The sequence below is a fragment of the Suncus etruscus genome, chromosome 12, assembly GCF_024139225.1.
Source record: "Suncus etruscus isolate mSunEtr1 chromosome 12, mSunEtr1.pri.cur, whole genome shotgun sequence".
NCBI lineage: Eukaryota > Metazoa > Chordata > Mammalia > Eulipotyphla > Soricidae > Suncus > Suncus etruscus.
Window position 1 is genome coordinate 30,565,913 of NC_064859.1, and position 17,962 is coordinate 30,583,874.

Sequence of the window (17,962 nt, forward strand, 5' to 3'; positions counted from 1 at the left end):
AAGTAATAGATGTACTCCGTAAAAGGTCTCAAACAGCAATAAACCAGACTGAAAATATTAAAAAGGAGCACAAAAATGTTAACAAAAGCCATATCTGAAACAAACCCACCACACATCAAATTAGAAGGAATTTCTAATGGGGACTCTGAAGCTTATTTGTTTGTGACATCAAAAATATCCTTACATATGACATGAAAAATTAATTGTACACTTATTGTACCCTGAAAAGACTGAAGGGGATTTCACAGACAGTAGAGATTTAAGTTTTTAATTTTCTTTTTTTATTTCAAAAATTTTGTAAGAAGGACACCACCAGTGTATTTCACAAAGACATAAATGTGTACACCCCAGCAACACAAAAAGAATAAATCTTCAAAAATGTTCACCCCAATTATTTACATGTTTTTCTAATATAAATTTAGGACTTCAGTATGTAAATAAATATACATTACTATGTATATGTATACCTTTCTAGTGAGGCTTACCAACAAATCAGTTGAACTTGGGATTTTGTTTTTAATTAGAGCATGTATGTTTTTGGTGAAGGGGAAGGTACTGAGGGAAGGAAAAGTGATGGAAACTGTCCAATTCACACCAGTTATCAGTCAGCTTTCTCTTGGGAGTTTGTAGAAGGCGTTAGCGTGGCTGGAAACATCAACACCTTGGCATGCATGAATGTTAAGTCAGGAAGGCTAGCAATCACCTTGATGGCTTCTTCACTCAGGTGTTCTTCTCTTTTCGGTTTTCTAGTGACAAAAAAAAAAAAAGAATGTCAATATAACTTTATTGTAAGTTAAATGGGAGAAAATCCACAAGACATCAGTCATTAGCTCTATGGGCACTACCTTTGATGTGTTTACTGTGGCAGATGTCCAATGTCTTCTGCAGACACAGCCCAGCTTAAGCATGTTCATAGGGGAAGGCATGCAAAACAGATTCTCAGATACCTGTGCACAGCTCAGGGCTTTACTTAAGGCAGAAGCATCAGCATGGGTGTACTTTTAAAACACTGTTGAGCAGAAACATAATGCCAAAATTCTAATAACATTCCACTAACTGGTTTCCTTTATTGCATGTGAAACTACCAAAATGATCTTAACATAAAATAGTGCAGGTCTAACACAAGATCTTGTCAGTCATTTAATTTTAGGGAAAGAACTTTCAGTTCAGGGACACGTAGGCTTAGTCCAGGGGTGGCAAACACACGGCTCTTGAGCTGCATGCGGCTCCCAGCCAAAATGAATGCGGCTCTTTGCCTCTTATCATTCTTTTGTATACTGTGGCTCTTTGCCAAGTTTGGATTTTGTTCTGCTGCTTCTGAGGAGGGACCTCTGAGGAGAGATCTCCGAGTGTAGTCCCGCCCCCAGGCTGTGCCATCCCGTCTCCATCCCTCAGGAACAACTGCACGGACCAGTGAGGGGGGGGAGAAGACTCATGTGTCACATGTTGGGTCACATCTGGCCGTTAGTACTTAGTGTGGAGGACGCAGCACACCCTCACCATCCTGCAGGATTTTGACCCTCACTCAAAATGGCAAAATGCAATATGTGTTTAATAGATTATTGTTAAAATTAGATGCTTTTGTGTGAGTGTTTGTCTGTTTTGGCAGGTCACTGCGTGGTGTGGCTCTCTGACTCTCACAGTTTAAAATTTTGGCTCTTTGTGTCGAACTTGTTCGCCACCCCTGGCGACCTGGGGCAATTAAGCTGCTGTAATTGGATGTAGGCAGTAGGCAAGGCTCAGAGAAGGGGAATATGAAAACCCCAAAGGTCCTGTAGGTGTCCTGTAGTGCATGTTGCTACACTGGCTTCTAACGTGAGAAACAGTCTTGAGCTCAGCAAAGAGGAAGAATTTCTGGTGACCCAGCAAGTGAGCTTTAGGAAATGCTAATGAGTCTCAAATGTGACTCAAAAGAAATAAAAAAAAAATTATATTCTAAACTTTGCTATTTCTTCAGGATGTTAAATATATTGAAAAAGTCATAGTCTTCAGGTAAGAATTTTAGACAAGATTCACTTAAAATTGTTGACCCTCAAATTTCTCTTTCATGGTAAATGGTATTCCATCCTCTAGTGGGTATGAGACAAGTTATTTCTTTCAATGAAATTATCTTTTTCCTTGGAAAGGGGAGCAGGAATTCAGGAGCTAGAGCAAGAAAGGAAAGAAGACAGCTATAGGTCTTTTTAGACTTTTCTGCTATTACCATTTTTGAATTTGAGTTAAACAGAAATTTTATAAAATGAAACAAAATTTCAAAGCTAATGTTCTTCAGTTATGAAACTGTTGGGAGGTTAATCACTAATAAACTCAGTTCTGTGGTTCTCAGAAGAATGGAAGAAGAGGGCCTGGAGAGATAGCACAGAGGCGTTTGCCTTGCAAGCAGCCGATCCAGGATCAAAGGTGGTTGGTTCGAATCCCGGTGTCCCATATGGTCCCCCGTGCCTGCCAGGAACTATTTCTGAGAAGACAGCCAGGAGTAACCCCTGAGCAATGCCGGGTGTGGCCCAAAAACCAAAAACCAAAAATAAATAAATAAATAAAAGAAATTGAAGAGTTAAAAATCTATATATTTCATCATATAGTGGTAAAAATTGGAGTTCATATTTGATGTGAGATTTGTTACATCATTCCACAGTCAAAAGAGCTATTTTATGTTTTCATTTGAGTGAAAAACTGAAAGTGTACGATGACCACTCTAGCACCATCACTGATAAAATAAACTAGATTTCATTGGCCTCCTAAGATAATACAACAGATATTATATACTCTAGCCAAAATAATTAATTACCTGAGTTAATCAAACCTTCAGATAAAATTTCCAGTTGACAGGAAATGGGGTCATAGAGAAGCAAATTAAATACCTCTTAAAGGAAGCAAAGAGAAGTCCAGAAGTTGAAACTGTTCTGGGTACAACTGGTGGTTTTCAAAACTATAAAAAGTTTAGGGGCTGGAGCCTAAAGTACAGCAGGTACAGCAGGTAGGACAGCAGGTAGGACATTTGCTTTGCATGTGGCTGACCTGGATATCATTGGTATTCCATATGGTCCCTTGAGCATGCATGGAGTAATTCCTGAGTGAAGAACCAGGAGTAACCCCTGATCATCACTGGGTGTACCCCTCCAAACAAAAAAACCTTAAAGTTTAAAATAAGTTTGACAAGTCCTTTTTAATTTAGAGTTAAACTGAAAACAACAACAACAACAACAACAACAACAAAACTCCAAAGGGATAGGGATCCAAGAGAGACTAGGGTTTAAGGCACTTGCCTACAATACAGCTAACCTCTAGTTTGATTTTAGGCACTGTACATGGTCCCCTGGCAGAGAGCTTCTGAGTACCATTTGGTGTGACCCAAACTAGGCTCCCTGACCAAGCAAAAACCAAAGAGATAAGGACTATCTAGTAAAAGGTGATGCAAGAGTGTTATTAGTAACAGATTAGTTAACAGATTAAATAGTGGTTTTCAAAGCAGAAAGTGTTTGGAAAACTTAAAAAGCTTGGGACTTAGATGAAATAAAAATTCTACTACTGAAATTAGCAGACAGAAATCACTGGCTATATGATCTGGTTCAATTTTGTATGAACTTATTTCAGGGGCTGGAGTGATAGTACAGCAGGTAGAGTGTTTCCTTGAATGTGGCTAATGTGGGTTTGATGCCTATATGAGTCCTGGTCCCGGCTAAGAATGATCCTGACTCTACAGTCTGGAGAAAGCCCTGAGCACTGCCAAGTGTAGGACAAAAATCTTATTTTGGCTAAAACAGCAGGATATGTATATGTAAGCATAGAAAGAAATCTAAAAAAACCAGCACAAAAAAAGAGCAGAAAAAATGTGATACTGTAATGTTTTGATACCAGGGGTTTAGGAGGGCTTGGTATGTTTTGTTTTGTGGTGTTAAGGATCAAACCCCCCCAGGGCCCCACAATGTGAGATATGTGCTCTGACAGTTACAACTATACTTTAATTCCCCATTTTGTCTGTATTTTTTTTTAACATTCTATAACAGATCATATTGTCTTCTTTGTTTTGTTTTGTTTCTGGTCCACACTGGCAGCGCTCAGGGATTACTTCTGGCTCTGTGCTCAGAAATTGCTCCTGGCAGGCTTGATAGACCATATAGGATGCCAGGGATTGAACCCTGGTCAGCCGCATGCAAGGCAAATGACCTACCTGTTGTGCTATCATACCAGCCCTTTATATTGCTTTTGTAATGACAAAAAATTATTAAAAATTGATGCAAATAAAATTGCAATAATGAATTTCTTTGTTTGTGGAGTGCAGTTAGGGTGTGGAAGAACAGAATGAAGATGCTTTCACCTAAGAATAGTGGGTCAAGATATTTTGAGATTTCTACCAATAACCTTATTTGGGGGCACTACTTGGAACTCGTTAAAAGTAGACCATATAATTTGTGCATTTACCCATGTACTAGTATGATGTAGATATCAAGAAGAAAATACTTCATGATTATTTTCTTTTTAGCTAAGATTTATTCTTTTTGTGAAGAAATACTATTGAGAATTCAAAAACAACCCATAATATTTATGATAAATTATATAATAATTAGGTGGAAATTTGGTTTATCACTGGCTGTGCTCCGTGGTTATTCCTGGCTCTGGGCTCAACAGTGACTCCTGGTGATACTTAGGAGACCAAATGAAGTGCTGAGGATTTGAAGTAGGGTGGGTGGCTGGCTGGCTGGCAGAGAGGCATAGTAAAAACCTTAATCCCTGTGGCTATCTCTCTGGCCCTGGTAAACTTATTTTCAAGAAGAGTGCCAAGACCATTTAATGGGGAGGAAAAACATTTTTTCAACAAGTAATGCCATACTTAAGGCAAAGAACTTAAGTTTCATTCATATACTTCACAACATATTTAAGCATTAACTAAAAATGAGCCAGAGATCTAAATTTAAAAACTGAATCAATGAAACTGAGAAACCTAGAGACCATTACTCAAGAGAAATAAAAGCTGAGAACTTTACAAGACAAAGGAAAGAACTTGTCATAGATGTCCAGGAAGCTGAAAAAAATACTTACATTTCTGACCAAATAACCACATTAAAACCTATCACTGTTAAACTAACAATTTAAAAAGCACTGAAGAGGGGCCAAAGAGATAGTATGGAGATAGGGCGTTTGCCTTGCAGGCAGAAGGACTGTGGTTCGAATCCTGGCATCCTATATGGTCCCCCAACCCTGCCAGGAGCAATTTCTGAGCATTGAGCCACCGGGTGTGAACCATTAAAAAAAAAAAGTACTGAAGAAGGGCAAAAGGGTAAGGCACATACAAAGGAACTTCTATTAAGCATTGATCAAATTTCAGCAGAATCCCTACAGAGAGTGGAATGACAAAGTCACCCTACTAAAAGATTAAAAAAAACTGCCAGTCAAGAATACTTTCTTTACCTGGTAAAATTATTCAAATGTAGAGAAATAAGAACTTTCCTGGCAAACATACTCTAATAAGTTTATCCCAACTTTACCCAAAAAGAAAGATTAATAGTGGGGGCCAGGGAGATAATAAAGTGGGTAGGGCATTTCCTTTGCATGCCGCCAACCAGGGTGTAATCCCCAGAATCCCATTCGATTACTGGAACACTGCCAGGTGTGATTTGAGTGCAGATCCTGGAGTAGCTCCTGAGCATTGCAGGGTGTGCCCCCCAAAATCAAAGAAATAAAAAAGAAATGTGAACAGGAGTTCATCTACATGAAAATAAAAACATTACATTTTGTGGAAGATAGTGATTGTGAATATAAACAGCAAAATGAGAAATTAAAAACAGAAAGAAAAACATAGATTTTGTTTAGCTGATACTGATGGTGGAGTTGAATGATGATTAGCTGATAAATAGAAAGATGTTTTTTAAAGAAAGGGCCATGTGTGGCACTTGTGCAGGAGGCTGAGGTCACTGTGGTGACCGACATTTGGAGCTGGGCGATGGCGGGACAACAAGGCCACTGATTGGTTCTCAGGGGCCAGGCAGTATTGGAGATCAAACTTGGGCCTTGCACAGTCAGTCACCTGCTCTCTCACTGAGATCTTCCTAGCCCAACAAAAGACTTTTGTTTTGAAACAAATCCCATGGTTTGTATCAAAAGTCGGGAAAATGAAGAAATGGAAAGAATCACATTCTTATGAAAAGACAGAACTAAATGGAAGAAAAACAGTAAGAACATAAAAAGCCAGTAAGTAAAGGTAGAATGATGAATGATATAAAATCTTATCAGAAGACATTGAATGGATGCTTTAGAAAAATAGGACCCACCCCATACTATGTATGAACGTATACTATGTATATAGTCTCAGATGAGACTGAAGAAAAAAGTATAAGGGTAAGATGCTTGCTTTGAACATGCCTGGCCTGGGTTTGATCCCCAGCATTCCATATGGTCCTCTGAGCTCTACTAGGAATTATCTGTGGGTGCAGAGCCAGGAGTAAGCCTCGAGCACTGCCAGGTGTGTTCTGTTCCCCCCCAAAAGTATAAGCTTTTGAGAAGAAAGAGTGAAGGCTAGAGCAAGGTGCTTTGCATCAACATTATAGAATGAAGGGTAAAAACTCTATTTTATATCTGATAGAATGAACTTTTAACTAAAAAAAGTAATTAATCAAAGATGAGTATTAAATATTTATCAAGGGATCAATCCAGAAAGATGTAATGCCACAAGTAGATATGCATATATCAAGGGGGAATACATATACACAAAACAATTATTGAGACACCTCAAGGGAGATGTTGGTAGCAACACAGTAAAGGATCAACAGAGCAGAGAATCACAACTCACCACTTAAAGCAATGGACAGATGGCACAGACCAAAAAAAGTCACGATAAAATTATGACACCGAATCTACTACAACAGGTGGACCGAACAAATATATGTAGAAACTTCCAACCCCCAAATAAATGTATATCTTCTCAAGTGCTCATGGAATGTTGTCAAGCATAGATCATATGCTGGGACACAAATGAAGTCTTTATATATATATCATATATCATAGATATCATGTCAGGATCTTAACTGACAACTGTATGAGACTTGAAATAAACAACAAAAAAGGAAAATCAAGTGTAGAAACCAAACAACAGGTACCTAACCCTTGGAGAGATGTGAAAAATAATCTTGAGAACAAAGAAAACAAATTATAGGACCTGTAAGATGCAGTAAAAGCAGCATTAAGAAAGAAAATAATAAAAAGTAGAGCACAAATAAATGGAATAGAAACCAAAAAGACATCTATGACAGTAGAGCAGGTAGAGTACTTGCCTTGCACCTGACCACAGCACCAAATATGGTCTTGAGTCCCACCAGGTTAATTCCTGAGCGAAGATGCAGGAGTAAGTTCTAAGAACTGCTGGATGTGGCCCCAAAACAACCCCCTCACCAAATCAAAAAACAAAAATACTAAAGATCAATAAAATCATGAGTTAGCTCTAGAAAAGAAACAATGAAATTGCTTAACCTCTGCTAGGCTCATTAAGAATAACAGGAGAAAACAGATAAAAACAATCAAAATGAAAAGTGAAGTTACAACTGAAACTATAGAAATATAATGGTTTATTAAGGCTATTGTGAACATCTATATACAAACTGGAAATCTAAAGAAATAGACAAATATTGAGGGGCCAGAGAGATAGCATGGAGGTATGGCATTTGCCTTTCATGCAGAAGGTCATTAGTTCGAGTCCTGGCATCCCATATGGTCCCCCGAGCCTAACAGGAGCAATTTCTGAGCAAAGAGCCAGGAGTAACCCCTGAGCACTGCCGGATGTGACCCACAAACCAAAAAAAAAAAAAAAAAGAAATAGACAAATATTTAGAATCATATATCTTTTAAGACAACTCTTAACAGAAATCTTGAAATGCTAATCACAAAACCAGGAATTGAAAAAGAAATCAAAGCTTCTTTAAGGACAAAACCCAAGAAATAGATACCAGTAAATTGTACAAAACTTTTGAAAAATAACCATTCTACTCAAACTCTTAAAAATAGTAACCGAGGGGCTGGTGAGATGGCCCTAGAGGTAAGGTGTTGGCCTTGCAAGTGCTAGCCAAGGAAGGACCACGGGTTCGATCCCCTGGCATCCCATATGGTCCCCCCAAGCCAGGGGCAATTTCTGAGCGCTTAACCAGGAGTAACCCCTGAGCATCAAACGGGTGTGGGCCCCCCCGCCCCCCAAAAAATAGTAACTGAGGGGCCGGAGAGATAGCACAGTGACGTTTGCCTTGCAAACAGCCGACCCAGGACCTAAGGTGGTTGGTTGAATCCTAGCGTCCCATATGGTCCCCTGTGCCTGCCAGGAGCTATTCCTGAGCAGATAGCCAGGAGTAACCCTGAGCACCGCCGGGTGTGGCCCAAAAACAAACAAAAACAAACAAACAAACAAACAAACAAAAGTAACTGAAGAGGTAAGATCCACAAACATACTTTAAGAAACCAGCTAGAAAAAAACATAATACAAACAAAACAAAACTACAGATTGCTCGGGGCCAGAGCGATAGCGCAGTGGTAGGATGTTTGCCTTGCATGCAGCTGATCCAGGGCAGATTTCGATACCTGGCGTTCCATATGATCCCCTAAGCCAGGAGTGATTTCTGAGTACATAGCCAGGAGTAATCCCTGAGCGTCATTGAGTGTGGCCCAAAAACTAAAAAGCAAAACAAAACAAAACCCTACAGATTGCTATCTCTGATAAACAGTTGTAAAAATTTTCAACAAAATAGAATCTAACAACAAAAGAGCAAGAGAACCATTCAACATACACATATGTGATTCATCCCAGAGATAAATAGAATGGTTTGACATAGGCAAATTAATTACTCTAAAACATCACATCAACAAAATGAATAATAAAAATAATGATCAAGCAACAGAAGTTGAAAGACTTTCCACAAGATTTACCATCCATTTCTGATTAAATAAAGAATAAATAGAGAACAGAAGGAACATAATTCAACAAAATAAATGTCACATATGACAATTCATAGATAATTTCATAATGAACAAAAAAGGCTCAAAAGATTTACTTTGAACAGAATCAAACACTGGTATCCATTGCTCATCACTTTTAGGTTCAAGCCTGAGCAATCAGGCAAGATAAAGTTATCAATAAACAAATCTTTTACTTACCATATGCAAACAATGAGTTGGAGAAAAAGAAATAATTCCATTTAAAATTGCAGAAAAATATCGAGAAATAAATCTAAGAAGGTGAAAGACTTACTGAAAACTGTAAGGTAATATTACTAAAAAAAACAAAAGACAAAAAGAAATAGACTTCCTGTGCTCATGTACTTGAAAGAATAAACATCATTAATATGGTTCTTTTTTTTTTTTACCTGAAGAAATTTATAGCTTCAATACCATCCTTATCAAAATACCAATGAATTTTCTTCCTTTTTCTGAACCTAGGGCCTTGCACATACAAGGAAAGTGTTATTTTATAGCTAAGCTGCATCCCATCTTAATTGTGCTTCTCCACACCCATCTCCCAGCCATGGACATAGAACAAGTAATTCTGATATTTGTTGAGAAGCATAAAAGACTCTGAAGAGCTTCACTAATTCTGAGAGAAAAGAGAAAGGGAGGTTTCAAGCTTCCTGACTTTCAACTATATTATAAAGTAATGGTAATTAAAGCAGTATAGTACTGGACAGTGAAGAGGCATATAAATAAATTTAAATTAGGAAAGTAACAGATTGCTACTTGCAACATAATATACACAGAAAACCCTAAACATAGACAGCCCAGAAATAAATATTCACATATAATATTTATAATAAAGAAGTGGAGTCCATAAAAAGGAAAAAAAGAAGGCTCCTTCAACAAATGGTGTTGGGAAAATTAGTATGCCATGTACAAAAATATGATCAGTTATTTAATACCAAGTGTATAAATTTAACTCAAAATGAAATGAAGGCAGGAAACCACATATTACATAAAAAGAAACTTAGGTGATAGTGATACACTCTAGGTCCTCAACATCAGAGATGTATTTAGAGACTCAACTATAATGGCAGAGGGAATATTAAGAATACACAATAGGGCCTGAGAAACAGTTATGGGGGTCAGGAGCACTACGAAATGTAATTCCTGAAACTAGAGTCAGAAATAATCCCTGAGCACTTGAGGCTGTGGCTCCCAAACAAAATAAACAACCCTTCAAAATACCTCGATCTTCACAGCAAGACCAAGCAAAGTTATCATAAATTGAACAAAGAGGAGCCGGAGCAGTGGCGCTAGCAGTAGGGCATCTGCCTTGCACACGCTAACCTAGGATGAACCACAGTTCAATCCCACCGGCATCCCATATGGGGAGCGATTTCTGAGCACATAGGCAGGAGTAACCCCTGAGCGTCACCGGGTTTAGCCCCCCCCAAAAAACATTGGACAAGAGAAACAAACAGATAAGTATTCAAAAGAAGATCTAAAGATGGCAGAATGAAACGAGCAAAAACATTCAACATTATTAGTTTACTAGGGAATATCAAAACAAGATATTACTTCAGACCCATAAAAAGGGCATATATCAAAAGATTGAAAACAAGTTTTGGCAGTGATGTGAAAAGAGGAACTACCATACATTAATGGTTGAAATATAAATTGTTGAGTCATAATACAAACTGGTACTGAGATTCCTTAACAAAAGAAAAAAAGGAAGAACCATATCATTCAGCAATACCACTCTTAAGGCATTTATCTGAAGGATATGAATACACTAAAATCAAAAGGATGCTTGCATCCTGTGTTCACAATATCACTAGTCACTATATCAAATCAAATCAGAACCAACTTATAAACAAGAAAAAAGAATAAAAAGAACCAACCTATAAGCCATCAACAAGTTGATAAACAAGCTGTGGTACAAGGGCAAAAAAGAGATCAAAGGGTTGAAGCTGGAGGCCCAGGTTCCATCAATGGATGGCATAAGACCCTTCAAACACTGACAGATGCGGCTCCTGAGCACTGAGTGGAAGCAATCCCCAAGCAATGCTAGAATCTCCAAACTAACATACAAAATACCAGCTGTGGTGTAGACTATTACTCTCCCTTAAGGATGGGATCGTGCTTTTTAGACAAAATGAATGAAACCTGAGATGATTACACTTTTGTAATAAAGTAGAAGACATAAGGAGTCACTCAAACTTAAAGCAAGTGAACCGAATAAACACATTTAACTCCTAGATTCAGTGAAAACTGGTAGTTACACGGGGAAAAGGGAGATGGAAAATAATGACTGAGCAGAGGAGTCAATTCAATGGTGAAATGGCATTGGAATTTTGGTGGGTCAAGTAAATCATATACTTAAGTACAAATATATACACACATAAAGGTGTGAATCTAACCCTCTGAAATTGTAACGAAAGTGAGAGATAAGAGAAAGGAAACTGAAGTATAAATCTTCCTGACCTTGAAAGCAGTCTCTTGGATATGATGCACTTTAATTCAAGGCAAAACACACACACACACACACACACACACACACACACACACACACACACACACACACACACACACACACACACACGAGATCTTACAAGACTTAAACTGTTGGGTTTCACAGGAAATTAACAAAAAAAGTCATCTGAGAGGCCAGGGATACAGGTCAAGGTGTTGGAGAGTAGTTTTGGTATGTGGAGGTCCATTTGCTCCCTAGCACAATGGGAATGGCTCTGATGGGCCCCAGCAGCACGGAGTTGGTGCAGTGCCACACTGTGCCTGGACAATAATAAGTGCTGGATCTGCACTGCCAAACTAAGTATTAATAAGGGTGGCCTTGGATCCTCTGATCACTACAAGAAAGCACCTGTCCCCTGACCACTCAACACACAAAACTAGCGAAAACAAAACAGGGCAGCAGATTGAATTATCTGCAAATCATTCATCTGATAAAGGTCTAGTATCCAAAATATGCAAATTCTTATAATAAAAATATGACTAAAAACAGGCATGGGGGAGTGGTTAAAGTGACTGTGACTGTCTTACATGCAGCCAACCTAGTACAATCCCTGGTACTACATCTAGTCTTCAAGTGATCCCTGAGCCAGAAATAGTTCTAAGCACTGCCAGGAAAAGCCCACCCAGTTCTCAAATAAAAAGTAAAATAAAAAACACAAAAATGAAAACAAAGAATGTTAGTCGACACTTCTCGAAAGAGACAGAGAGGAACTAGTGAAAAGGCTGGAGCACATATTCTGCAAGAGGAGAGCCTGTGGTTTGATCTTGCCCATTCCTCAAAAAATGGTAGCCAACAGCTAATAAGATTTTGAAAAGATGTTCAATGTGAGGAACCACCAAGGAATGCACACAAAAATGAAATTCACATATATTCCATAATCATTTGGGATGCCTTAAAAAGTTAAAAAGACAGTAGAAGTCTATGGGAGAAACAGAAATTAGAACCCTTAAACCTTTTGAGAAGTTTCTCATTAAGTCAAACATACCCAACAGTTTCATTAACAAGAAAAGTGAACACATCTGACCACACACACTTTACATGAATGCTCATCACAGCATTACTCAGACTAGTCCAAAGGTAGAAACAGAGGCTAGAGATGAATAGTTCAGCAGCAATGAGGGCCTGACATACATTTAAGGCTATGAGTTCAAGTCCCACTGAACTGCTAACGAACTTGCTAAAGTGTGGCCTTGGTAGCTCTGTTGACTGGACCTGGCAGCTTTGCTGTTTCTCATTCTTAGTGTTGCTGTACCACAACTGGGTACATGCAAACACCTCACTCAACTAAAGTGTGTGATCCATGGCAAACAGCAACTAAAAAGATATTCATGCACCAGGGTCAAGAACTGATACCCATGGGCTGGAGACATGGTACAGCAGGTAGGGCACTTGTCTTACATGTGGTTATTCTGGGTTTGAGCCCCAATAGCCCATTTGGTCCCCTGAGCACTTCCAGGAGTGATTCCTGAACACAGAGCCAGGAGTAACCCCTGAGAAACTCTGGTGTGGCCTAAAAATGAGAGAGAAGAAAAAGGAGAGAGGGAGAGAGAAGGAGAGAGTGAGAGAGAGAGTGAGAGAGCGAGAGCGAGAAAGAAGTGAGACACATTGTGAGTATAATCCAAATGCATGTGAGCACTAGCTCTAAAGAAGTGAGATGTGGGGGTGGCGGAGAGATAGCATGGAGGTAAGACGTTTGCCTTGCACGCAGAAGGTCAGTGGTTCAAATCCCGGCATCCCACATGGTCCCCCGAGCCTGCCAGGAGTGATTTCTGAGCATAGAGCCAGGAGGTGTCCTGAGCGCTGTCCAAATCAAAAAAAAAAAAAAAGAAGTGAAATTTGTTCGACTAAAGGGCAAAGCCCACAGGTAAAACAGAGAGAGGGAGACAGAGAGAGGGAAAGAGATGTCTGCCACAGAGCCCTCTTCTTTCCTATACAACTAAGAATCATACTGGAAACATTTTGTAATATTACTCTCTAATTCTAAAACTGGTCAGTGTTTATACTTCTCACCAATTTTTAAATAACTAATTCCTTAAAACTAAAATATAAAGTTGAATTGGTACTAGGAGTGAAATTCCCTGTAGCTATACTTGACTCTGGGCTACACATTATAGTTTTAGTTCCCTCCTTGTACAGAATAAAGGAAAAACCTGAGATAATCCTTTAAAGTGAATAGGAGTTAGCAAAGTTCCCTAGTGTGTAGCATGTTTTAAGGATGAGTTAAAAAGTTAGGAAAGCAAGTTAACAGTGTAGTTTAGAGCTCCTCCTAATGGCACAAAGAATGAATTATTTTAAGTGGGACTTTGGTAACTGATAACTTGACAGGCTTGCAGAAAAGGTGAGAAAACAGGAAAGATTACAAAGGAAACTACCAAGAGAAACACCAAAGAATAAAACCCCTCATTTTTTTTAAAAACAACAACAAAAAGACCCCAAAATGTAAACATGTTAGCTTTTGTTTCACATGTAAAAATGTATGAGAAATGTACATGAGAATTCCATTTTAAAAATGATTCATTTGGAAAAGAAAAAAATTAGAGAATAAACAAAAAATTATGTTGTCTCATTTACAAGTAGATCCACCCCAATGGATTGTACAAGTTTTAGGTACTTTTGCTACAAAGACGGGGCAAGTGAGACCAATATACCGAATCTATGGACAATAAAAACATGTAAGCTGGGGCTGGAGAGATTATACAGTTCAAAGGGCACTTGCTTTGTACCCGACCAAGCAGGGTTTATTATACAGCACCATAAATGATCCCTCAGCACTGGTAGGAGTGATCCCTGAGCATAGCGTCAGGAGTAAGTCTTGAGCAACACTAAATGGATGTGAAACAAAAAATGAAAGCTACAAATTTATTCATGGGGAAAAATTAAGGATATCTATAATAAAAAAAAACCGGCTTTTCACAATAAAGATAACAAGATAAAGAAAGCCTTTTCATAACTATGATTATTATCTATTAAAAATATTAAAAACAACAGCTTAAAAGGCAATGTAATAATAATATTTAAAGCCAAGGTTTTCACACAGGTAGGCATTTACTCTTTTTTGTTTTGGTTTTGGTTTTAGGTTCACACCCGGCCACGCTCAGGGGTTACTACTGGCTCCACGCCAGTAGTACTACTGGCTCCATCGCTCCTGGCAGGCTCAGGGGATCATATGGGATGCCGGGATTCAAACCAATGACCTGCATGAAAGGCAAACGCCTTACCTCCATGCTATCTCTCTGGCCCCTGGCATTTACTCTTTTTTTTTTTTTCGGGCCACCCGTTTGATGCTCAGGGGTTACTCCTGGCTAAGCGCTCAGAAATTGCCCCTGGCTTGGGGGGACCATATGGGACGCCAGGGGATCGAACCGTGGTCCCTCCTTGGCTAGCACTTGTAAGGCAGACACCTCAGCTCTAGCGCCACCTCGCTGGCCCCTGGCATTTACTCTTTACAAGAAAAAAGTCTAATTTTCCACAGAAAAATTTTTTTCTTTTGTTTTTGGTGACACCTGGTATATACAGGGCTTATTCTGGCTCTGCACTCAGGAATCACTCTTGGTGGTACTTGGGACCATGAGATGGTGGGCATAGATCCTGGGTCAGCCACTGAAAGGCAAGTTATTTTACCTTTCCAGACTTCCACAGAAGCATTTAAAGATAAATCTGACTTGTATATATAATTGGAATGCAAGGAGATAGAACTGTAATACTTCTGCCAATATGTGTAACAGGTAAATGTTTCCACTTGAAAATGAAAATAAACACAGAGCTGATATACTAATCAACCACAGAATAATTTCCTAATTCACAATAATTACCTTATTAGGTATGCCATTTTTATGCCTAATATGTCAAAGAAATGCTTAATCCAGCACTTAGTTATGCAAAGATAAAGGTTTCTTGATTTCGGGGCTGGAGAGATAGCATGGAGGGTAAGGAGTTTGCTTTTCATGCAGAAGGTCATTGGTTCGAATCCCGGTGTCCCATATGGTCCCCCGAGCCTGCCAGGAGCGATTTCTGAGCATAGAGCCAGGAGTAACCCCTGAGCGGTGCCGGGTGTGACCCAAAAACCAAAAACCAAAAAAAAAAAAAAAAAAAAAAGAGGTTTCTTGATTTCTAAGTACATAGTCCTGATGACATTTCTTGTATCTGGTTCCAAGAATGACACAATAATGTTCCCTGAAGGCAATACCTTGAAGAGACTCTCAGAAAGCTTGATAAAACAAGACTTCCTGTCCCAAAATTAAGAGCTGCACATAAGTATGAAGTTTAGAAATAAAATATTGGACTCGCTCCACTCTACCTTAGTTAAAATTGAAAAGATGGGCCTCAGTGACTCTGGAAGCATGAACTTTTTTTTTGTTTTTTGGGTCACACCCCTTGGCGCTCAGGGTTACTACTGCCTGGCTCTGTGCTCAGAAATCACTCCTGGTAGGACTGTATGGGATGCCGGGATTCGAATCACCTTTGGTCCTGGGTCAGCTGCAAACGCCCTACCGCTATCTCTCCGGCCCCAGCATGAACTTCTTAAGGATGATCATTTCAGTAGTTATAAAGGTAAAAGTATCCTAAAATTGCTTTAGGAGTATAAACAATCCTGATTGTTTAAAGCTGGGCCAGGGAGGGGAAGAAGTAGTATTCAGCAGCTCTTTCTAGTCTCATATGAAAAAGCTTTGTTCTAATGAAATGCCTAAACATAGGAAGAATCCATTTTTTTGGAATTAGGTCTTATTGCCTTTAAAAATACCCACAAATATAAAGTAAGTTTCAGTAAAATGTTGAAATATTTCCAACTTGTGTTATCCCAAGTGTTTTACCCAAATTCAAATTGAGGCTGTAAAGATCTCTAGCTCTTTACCTGGTAGATGTGCTTGTCTTCTCTGCTGTGGACATGAGTCTTGCGAAAGCATCAGTCACCTTGAGGCTTGAGGTGGAGATTTCCAGCTTAGAAGTTGTTAACTCATATAACTCTGGATCCACACCTTATAGTATAAAATGATAGTCAGTGATGGCAAGCTGCAATGAGTTATCCAATTAGCTACAATCCAAGATGCAATAGGCAAATTTATTCTGTAAACATCTGAGTCTTTTACAAGTACAATACACATCTTTATGTTGTATTTTTCAGATTAAAAATTCTACTTTTCAGAATGCTTATAAAGTAGGGAAACACTCCCACCATCTATTCCGGTATAAAATATGATCTTAATTTTAATTTATAAACCCAACTTTTATATTTTATCATCAAAATACTTCTAAAATTTTAATCCTCAATCAAAAAAATCTTCCACTAGATTTATGAAATGAAAGTTTTTTATAAATAAAATACACATGATCTGTTATACAAGATCATTACTTTTCATACTGACAGGTTAATCTCATTTTCTGAATCTCCTCCACACACCTTCCTGGCCAATTATTTTACTGCATCAAGATTTAGAAGCTCATATTAGGTATCAACTCTGGTAAATAATTTGTTTATTTTAACTATATTCCAACCATCTGAGGACAGAAAGTATTACTTAAGCATCAAATTTTATGCCACACTGATGATTCCTTAAGAATAGGAACAGCAAAATATTCTTAGAAAAAGTGACTAAAAGCAGGACTGTAGAAATAGCTCAAAGGGCTGGAGTGCAGATCTGGTACACAAAGGCACTGGGCCCAGAGAGTTCCAAAAGCACCATAGTTAAGAACCCAAGTGGCCTTCAGCACTACTGGGCCAGAGTAGTGCATTTATGGGCAAAGCCTCCCCAATACTACTTGGGGGACACTCCTCCTCCTCCTCAAAACAAAAAAATAACTTTTTGACAAAATATTTGTCTCAAGGGTTAGCTACATTTCTAGTGTTTCATATCTGATCTAGTAGTTAACAGCTCAAATATTTCATTAGAAGAATTAAAAATGATGCAAAGATTTATTATAAAGGTCTATAAAAATCCTTTGACTCCACTAAAATATAATCTTATTTTACATTCCTATTAAATACAGATTTATATTAAATAATTAGCTAGAAAATGAAAAGTGACAATATTTTAAACTCTAGGCAAAGTTTGAAAATAAAGAGCAACAGATTTTAAAAAATACGATATTCTCTTTGGTACTAGTAAATTACTTGAAAAAAAAACAGTTAAGTAGTTTCAAGATAATAAGGAATGGCTTTACCAATTTTTAATTATTTCTAAGATAGCTCTGGAGATAAGCAGATAATATGATTGACCAACTCTATTGATGCAAACATAGATCTCAGATGTTTACAGAAATCAAACAAGCAAAAGCAGCTTGCACAGTTAACATGACCAACAAGGGAGGAAGGCTATAGAAAATGTTTGTTGACTCTTCCAAGTTCTTAATATTTCATTAAGGTACAGTTTCAGATTGTTTTATTTCAATCTTTTTTTTTTTTTTTTGAATTTTGGGTCCCACCTGGCAGTGCTCAGGGGTTACTCCTGGATCCACACTCAGTGATTACTCCTGGCTGATTCAGAGAACTATAGGGGTGATGGA

The 17,962-nt window shown here is 38.4% G+C and overlaps 1 protein-coding gene across 1 annotated transcript in view; it reads right to left on the minus strand.

Moving 5' to 3' along the window:
* Positions 1-264: 264 nt before the first annotated feature.
* The window catches only part of AFTPH (aftiphilin), a 76,769-nt gene continuing 59,071 nt past the window's right edge, over positions 265-17,962 (minus strand). The window contains 2 exon segments of the mRNA XM_049784728.1: positions 265-746; positions 16,314-16,437. Coding sequence (XP_049640685.1) covers positions 602-746; positions 16,314-16,437 — 269 coding nt within the window. The 3' untranslated portion in view covers positions 265-601.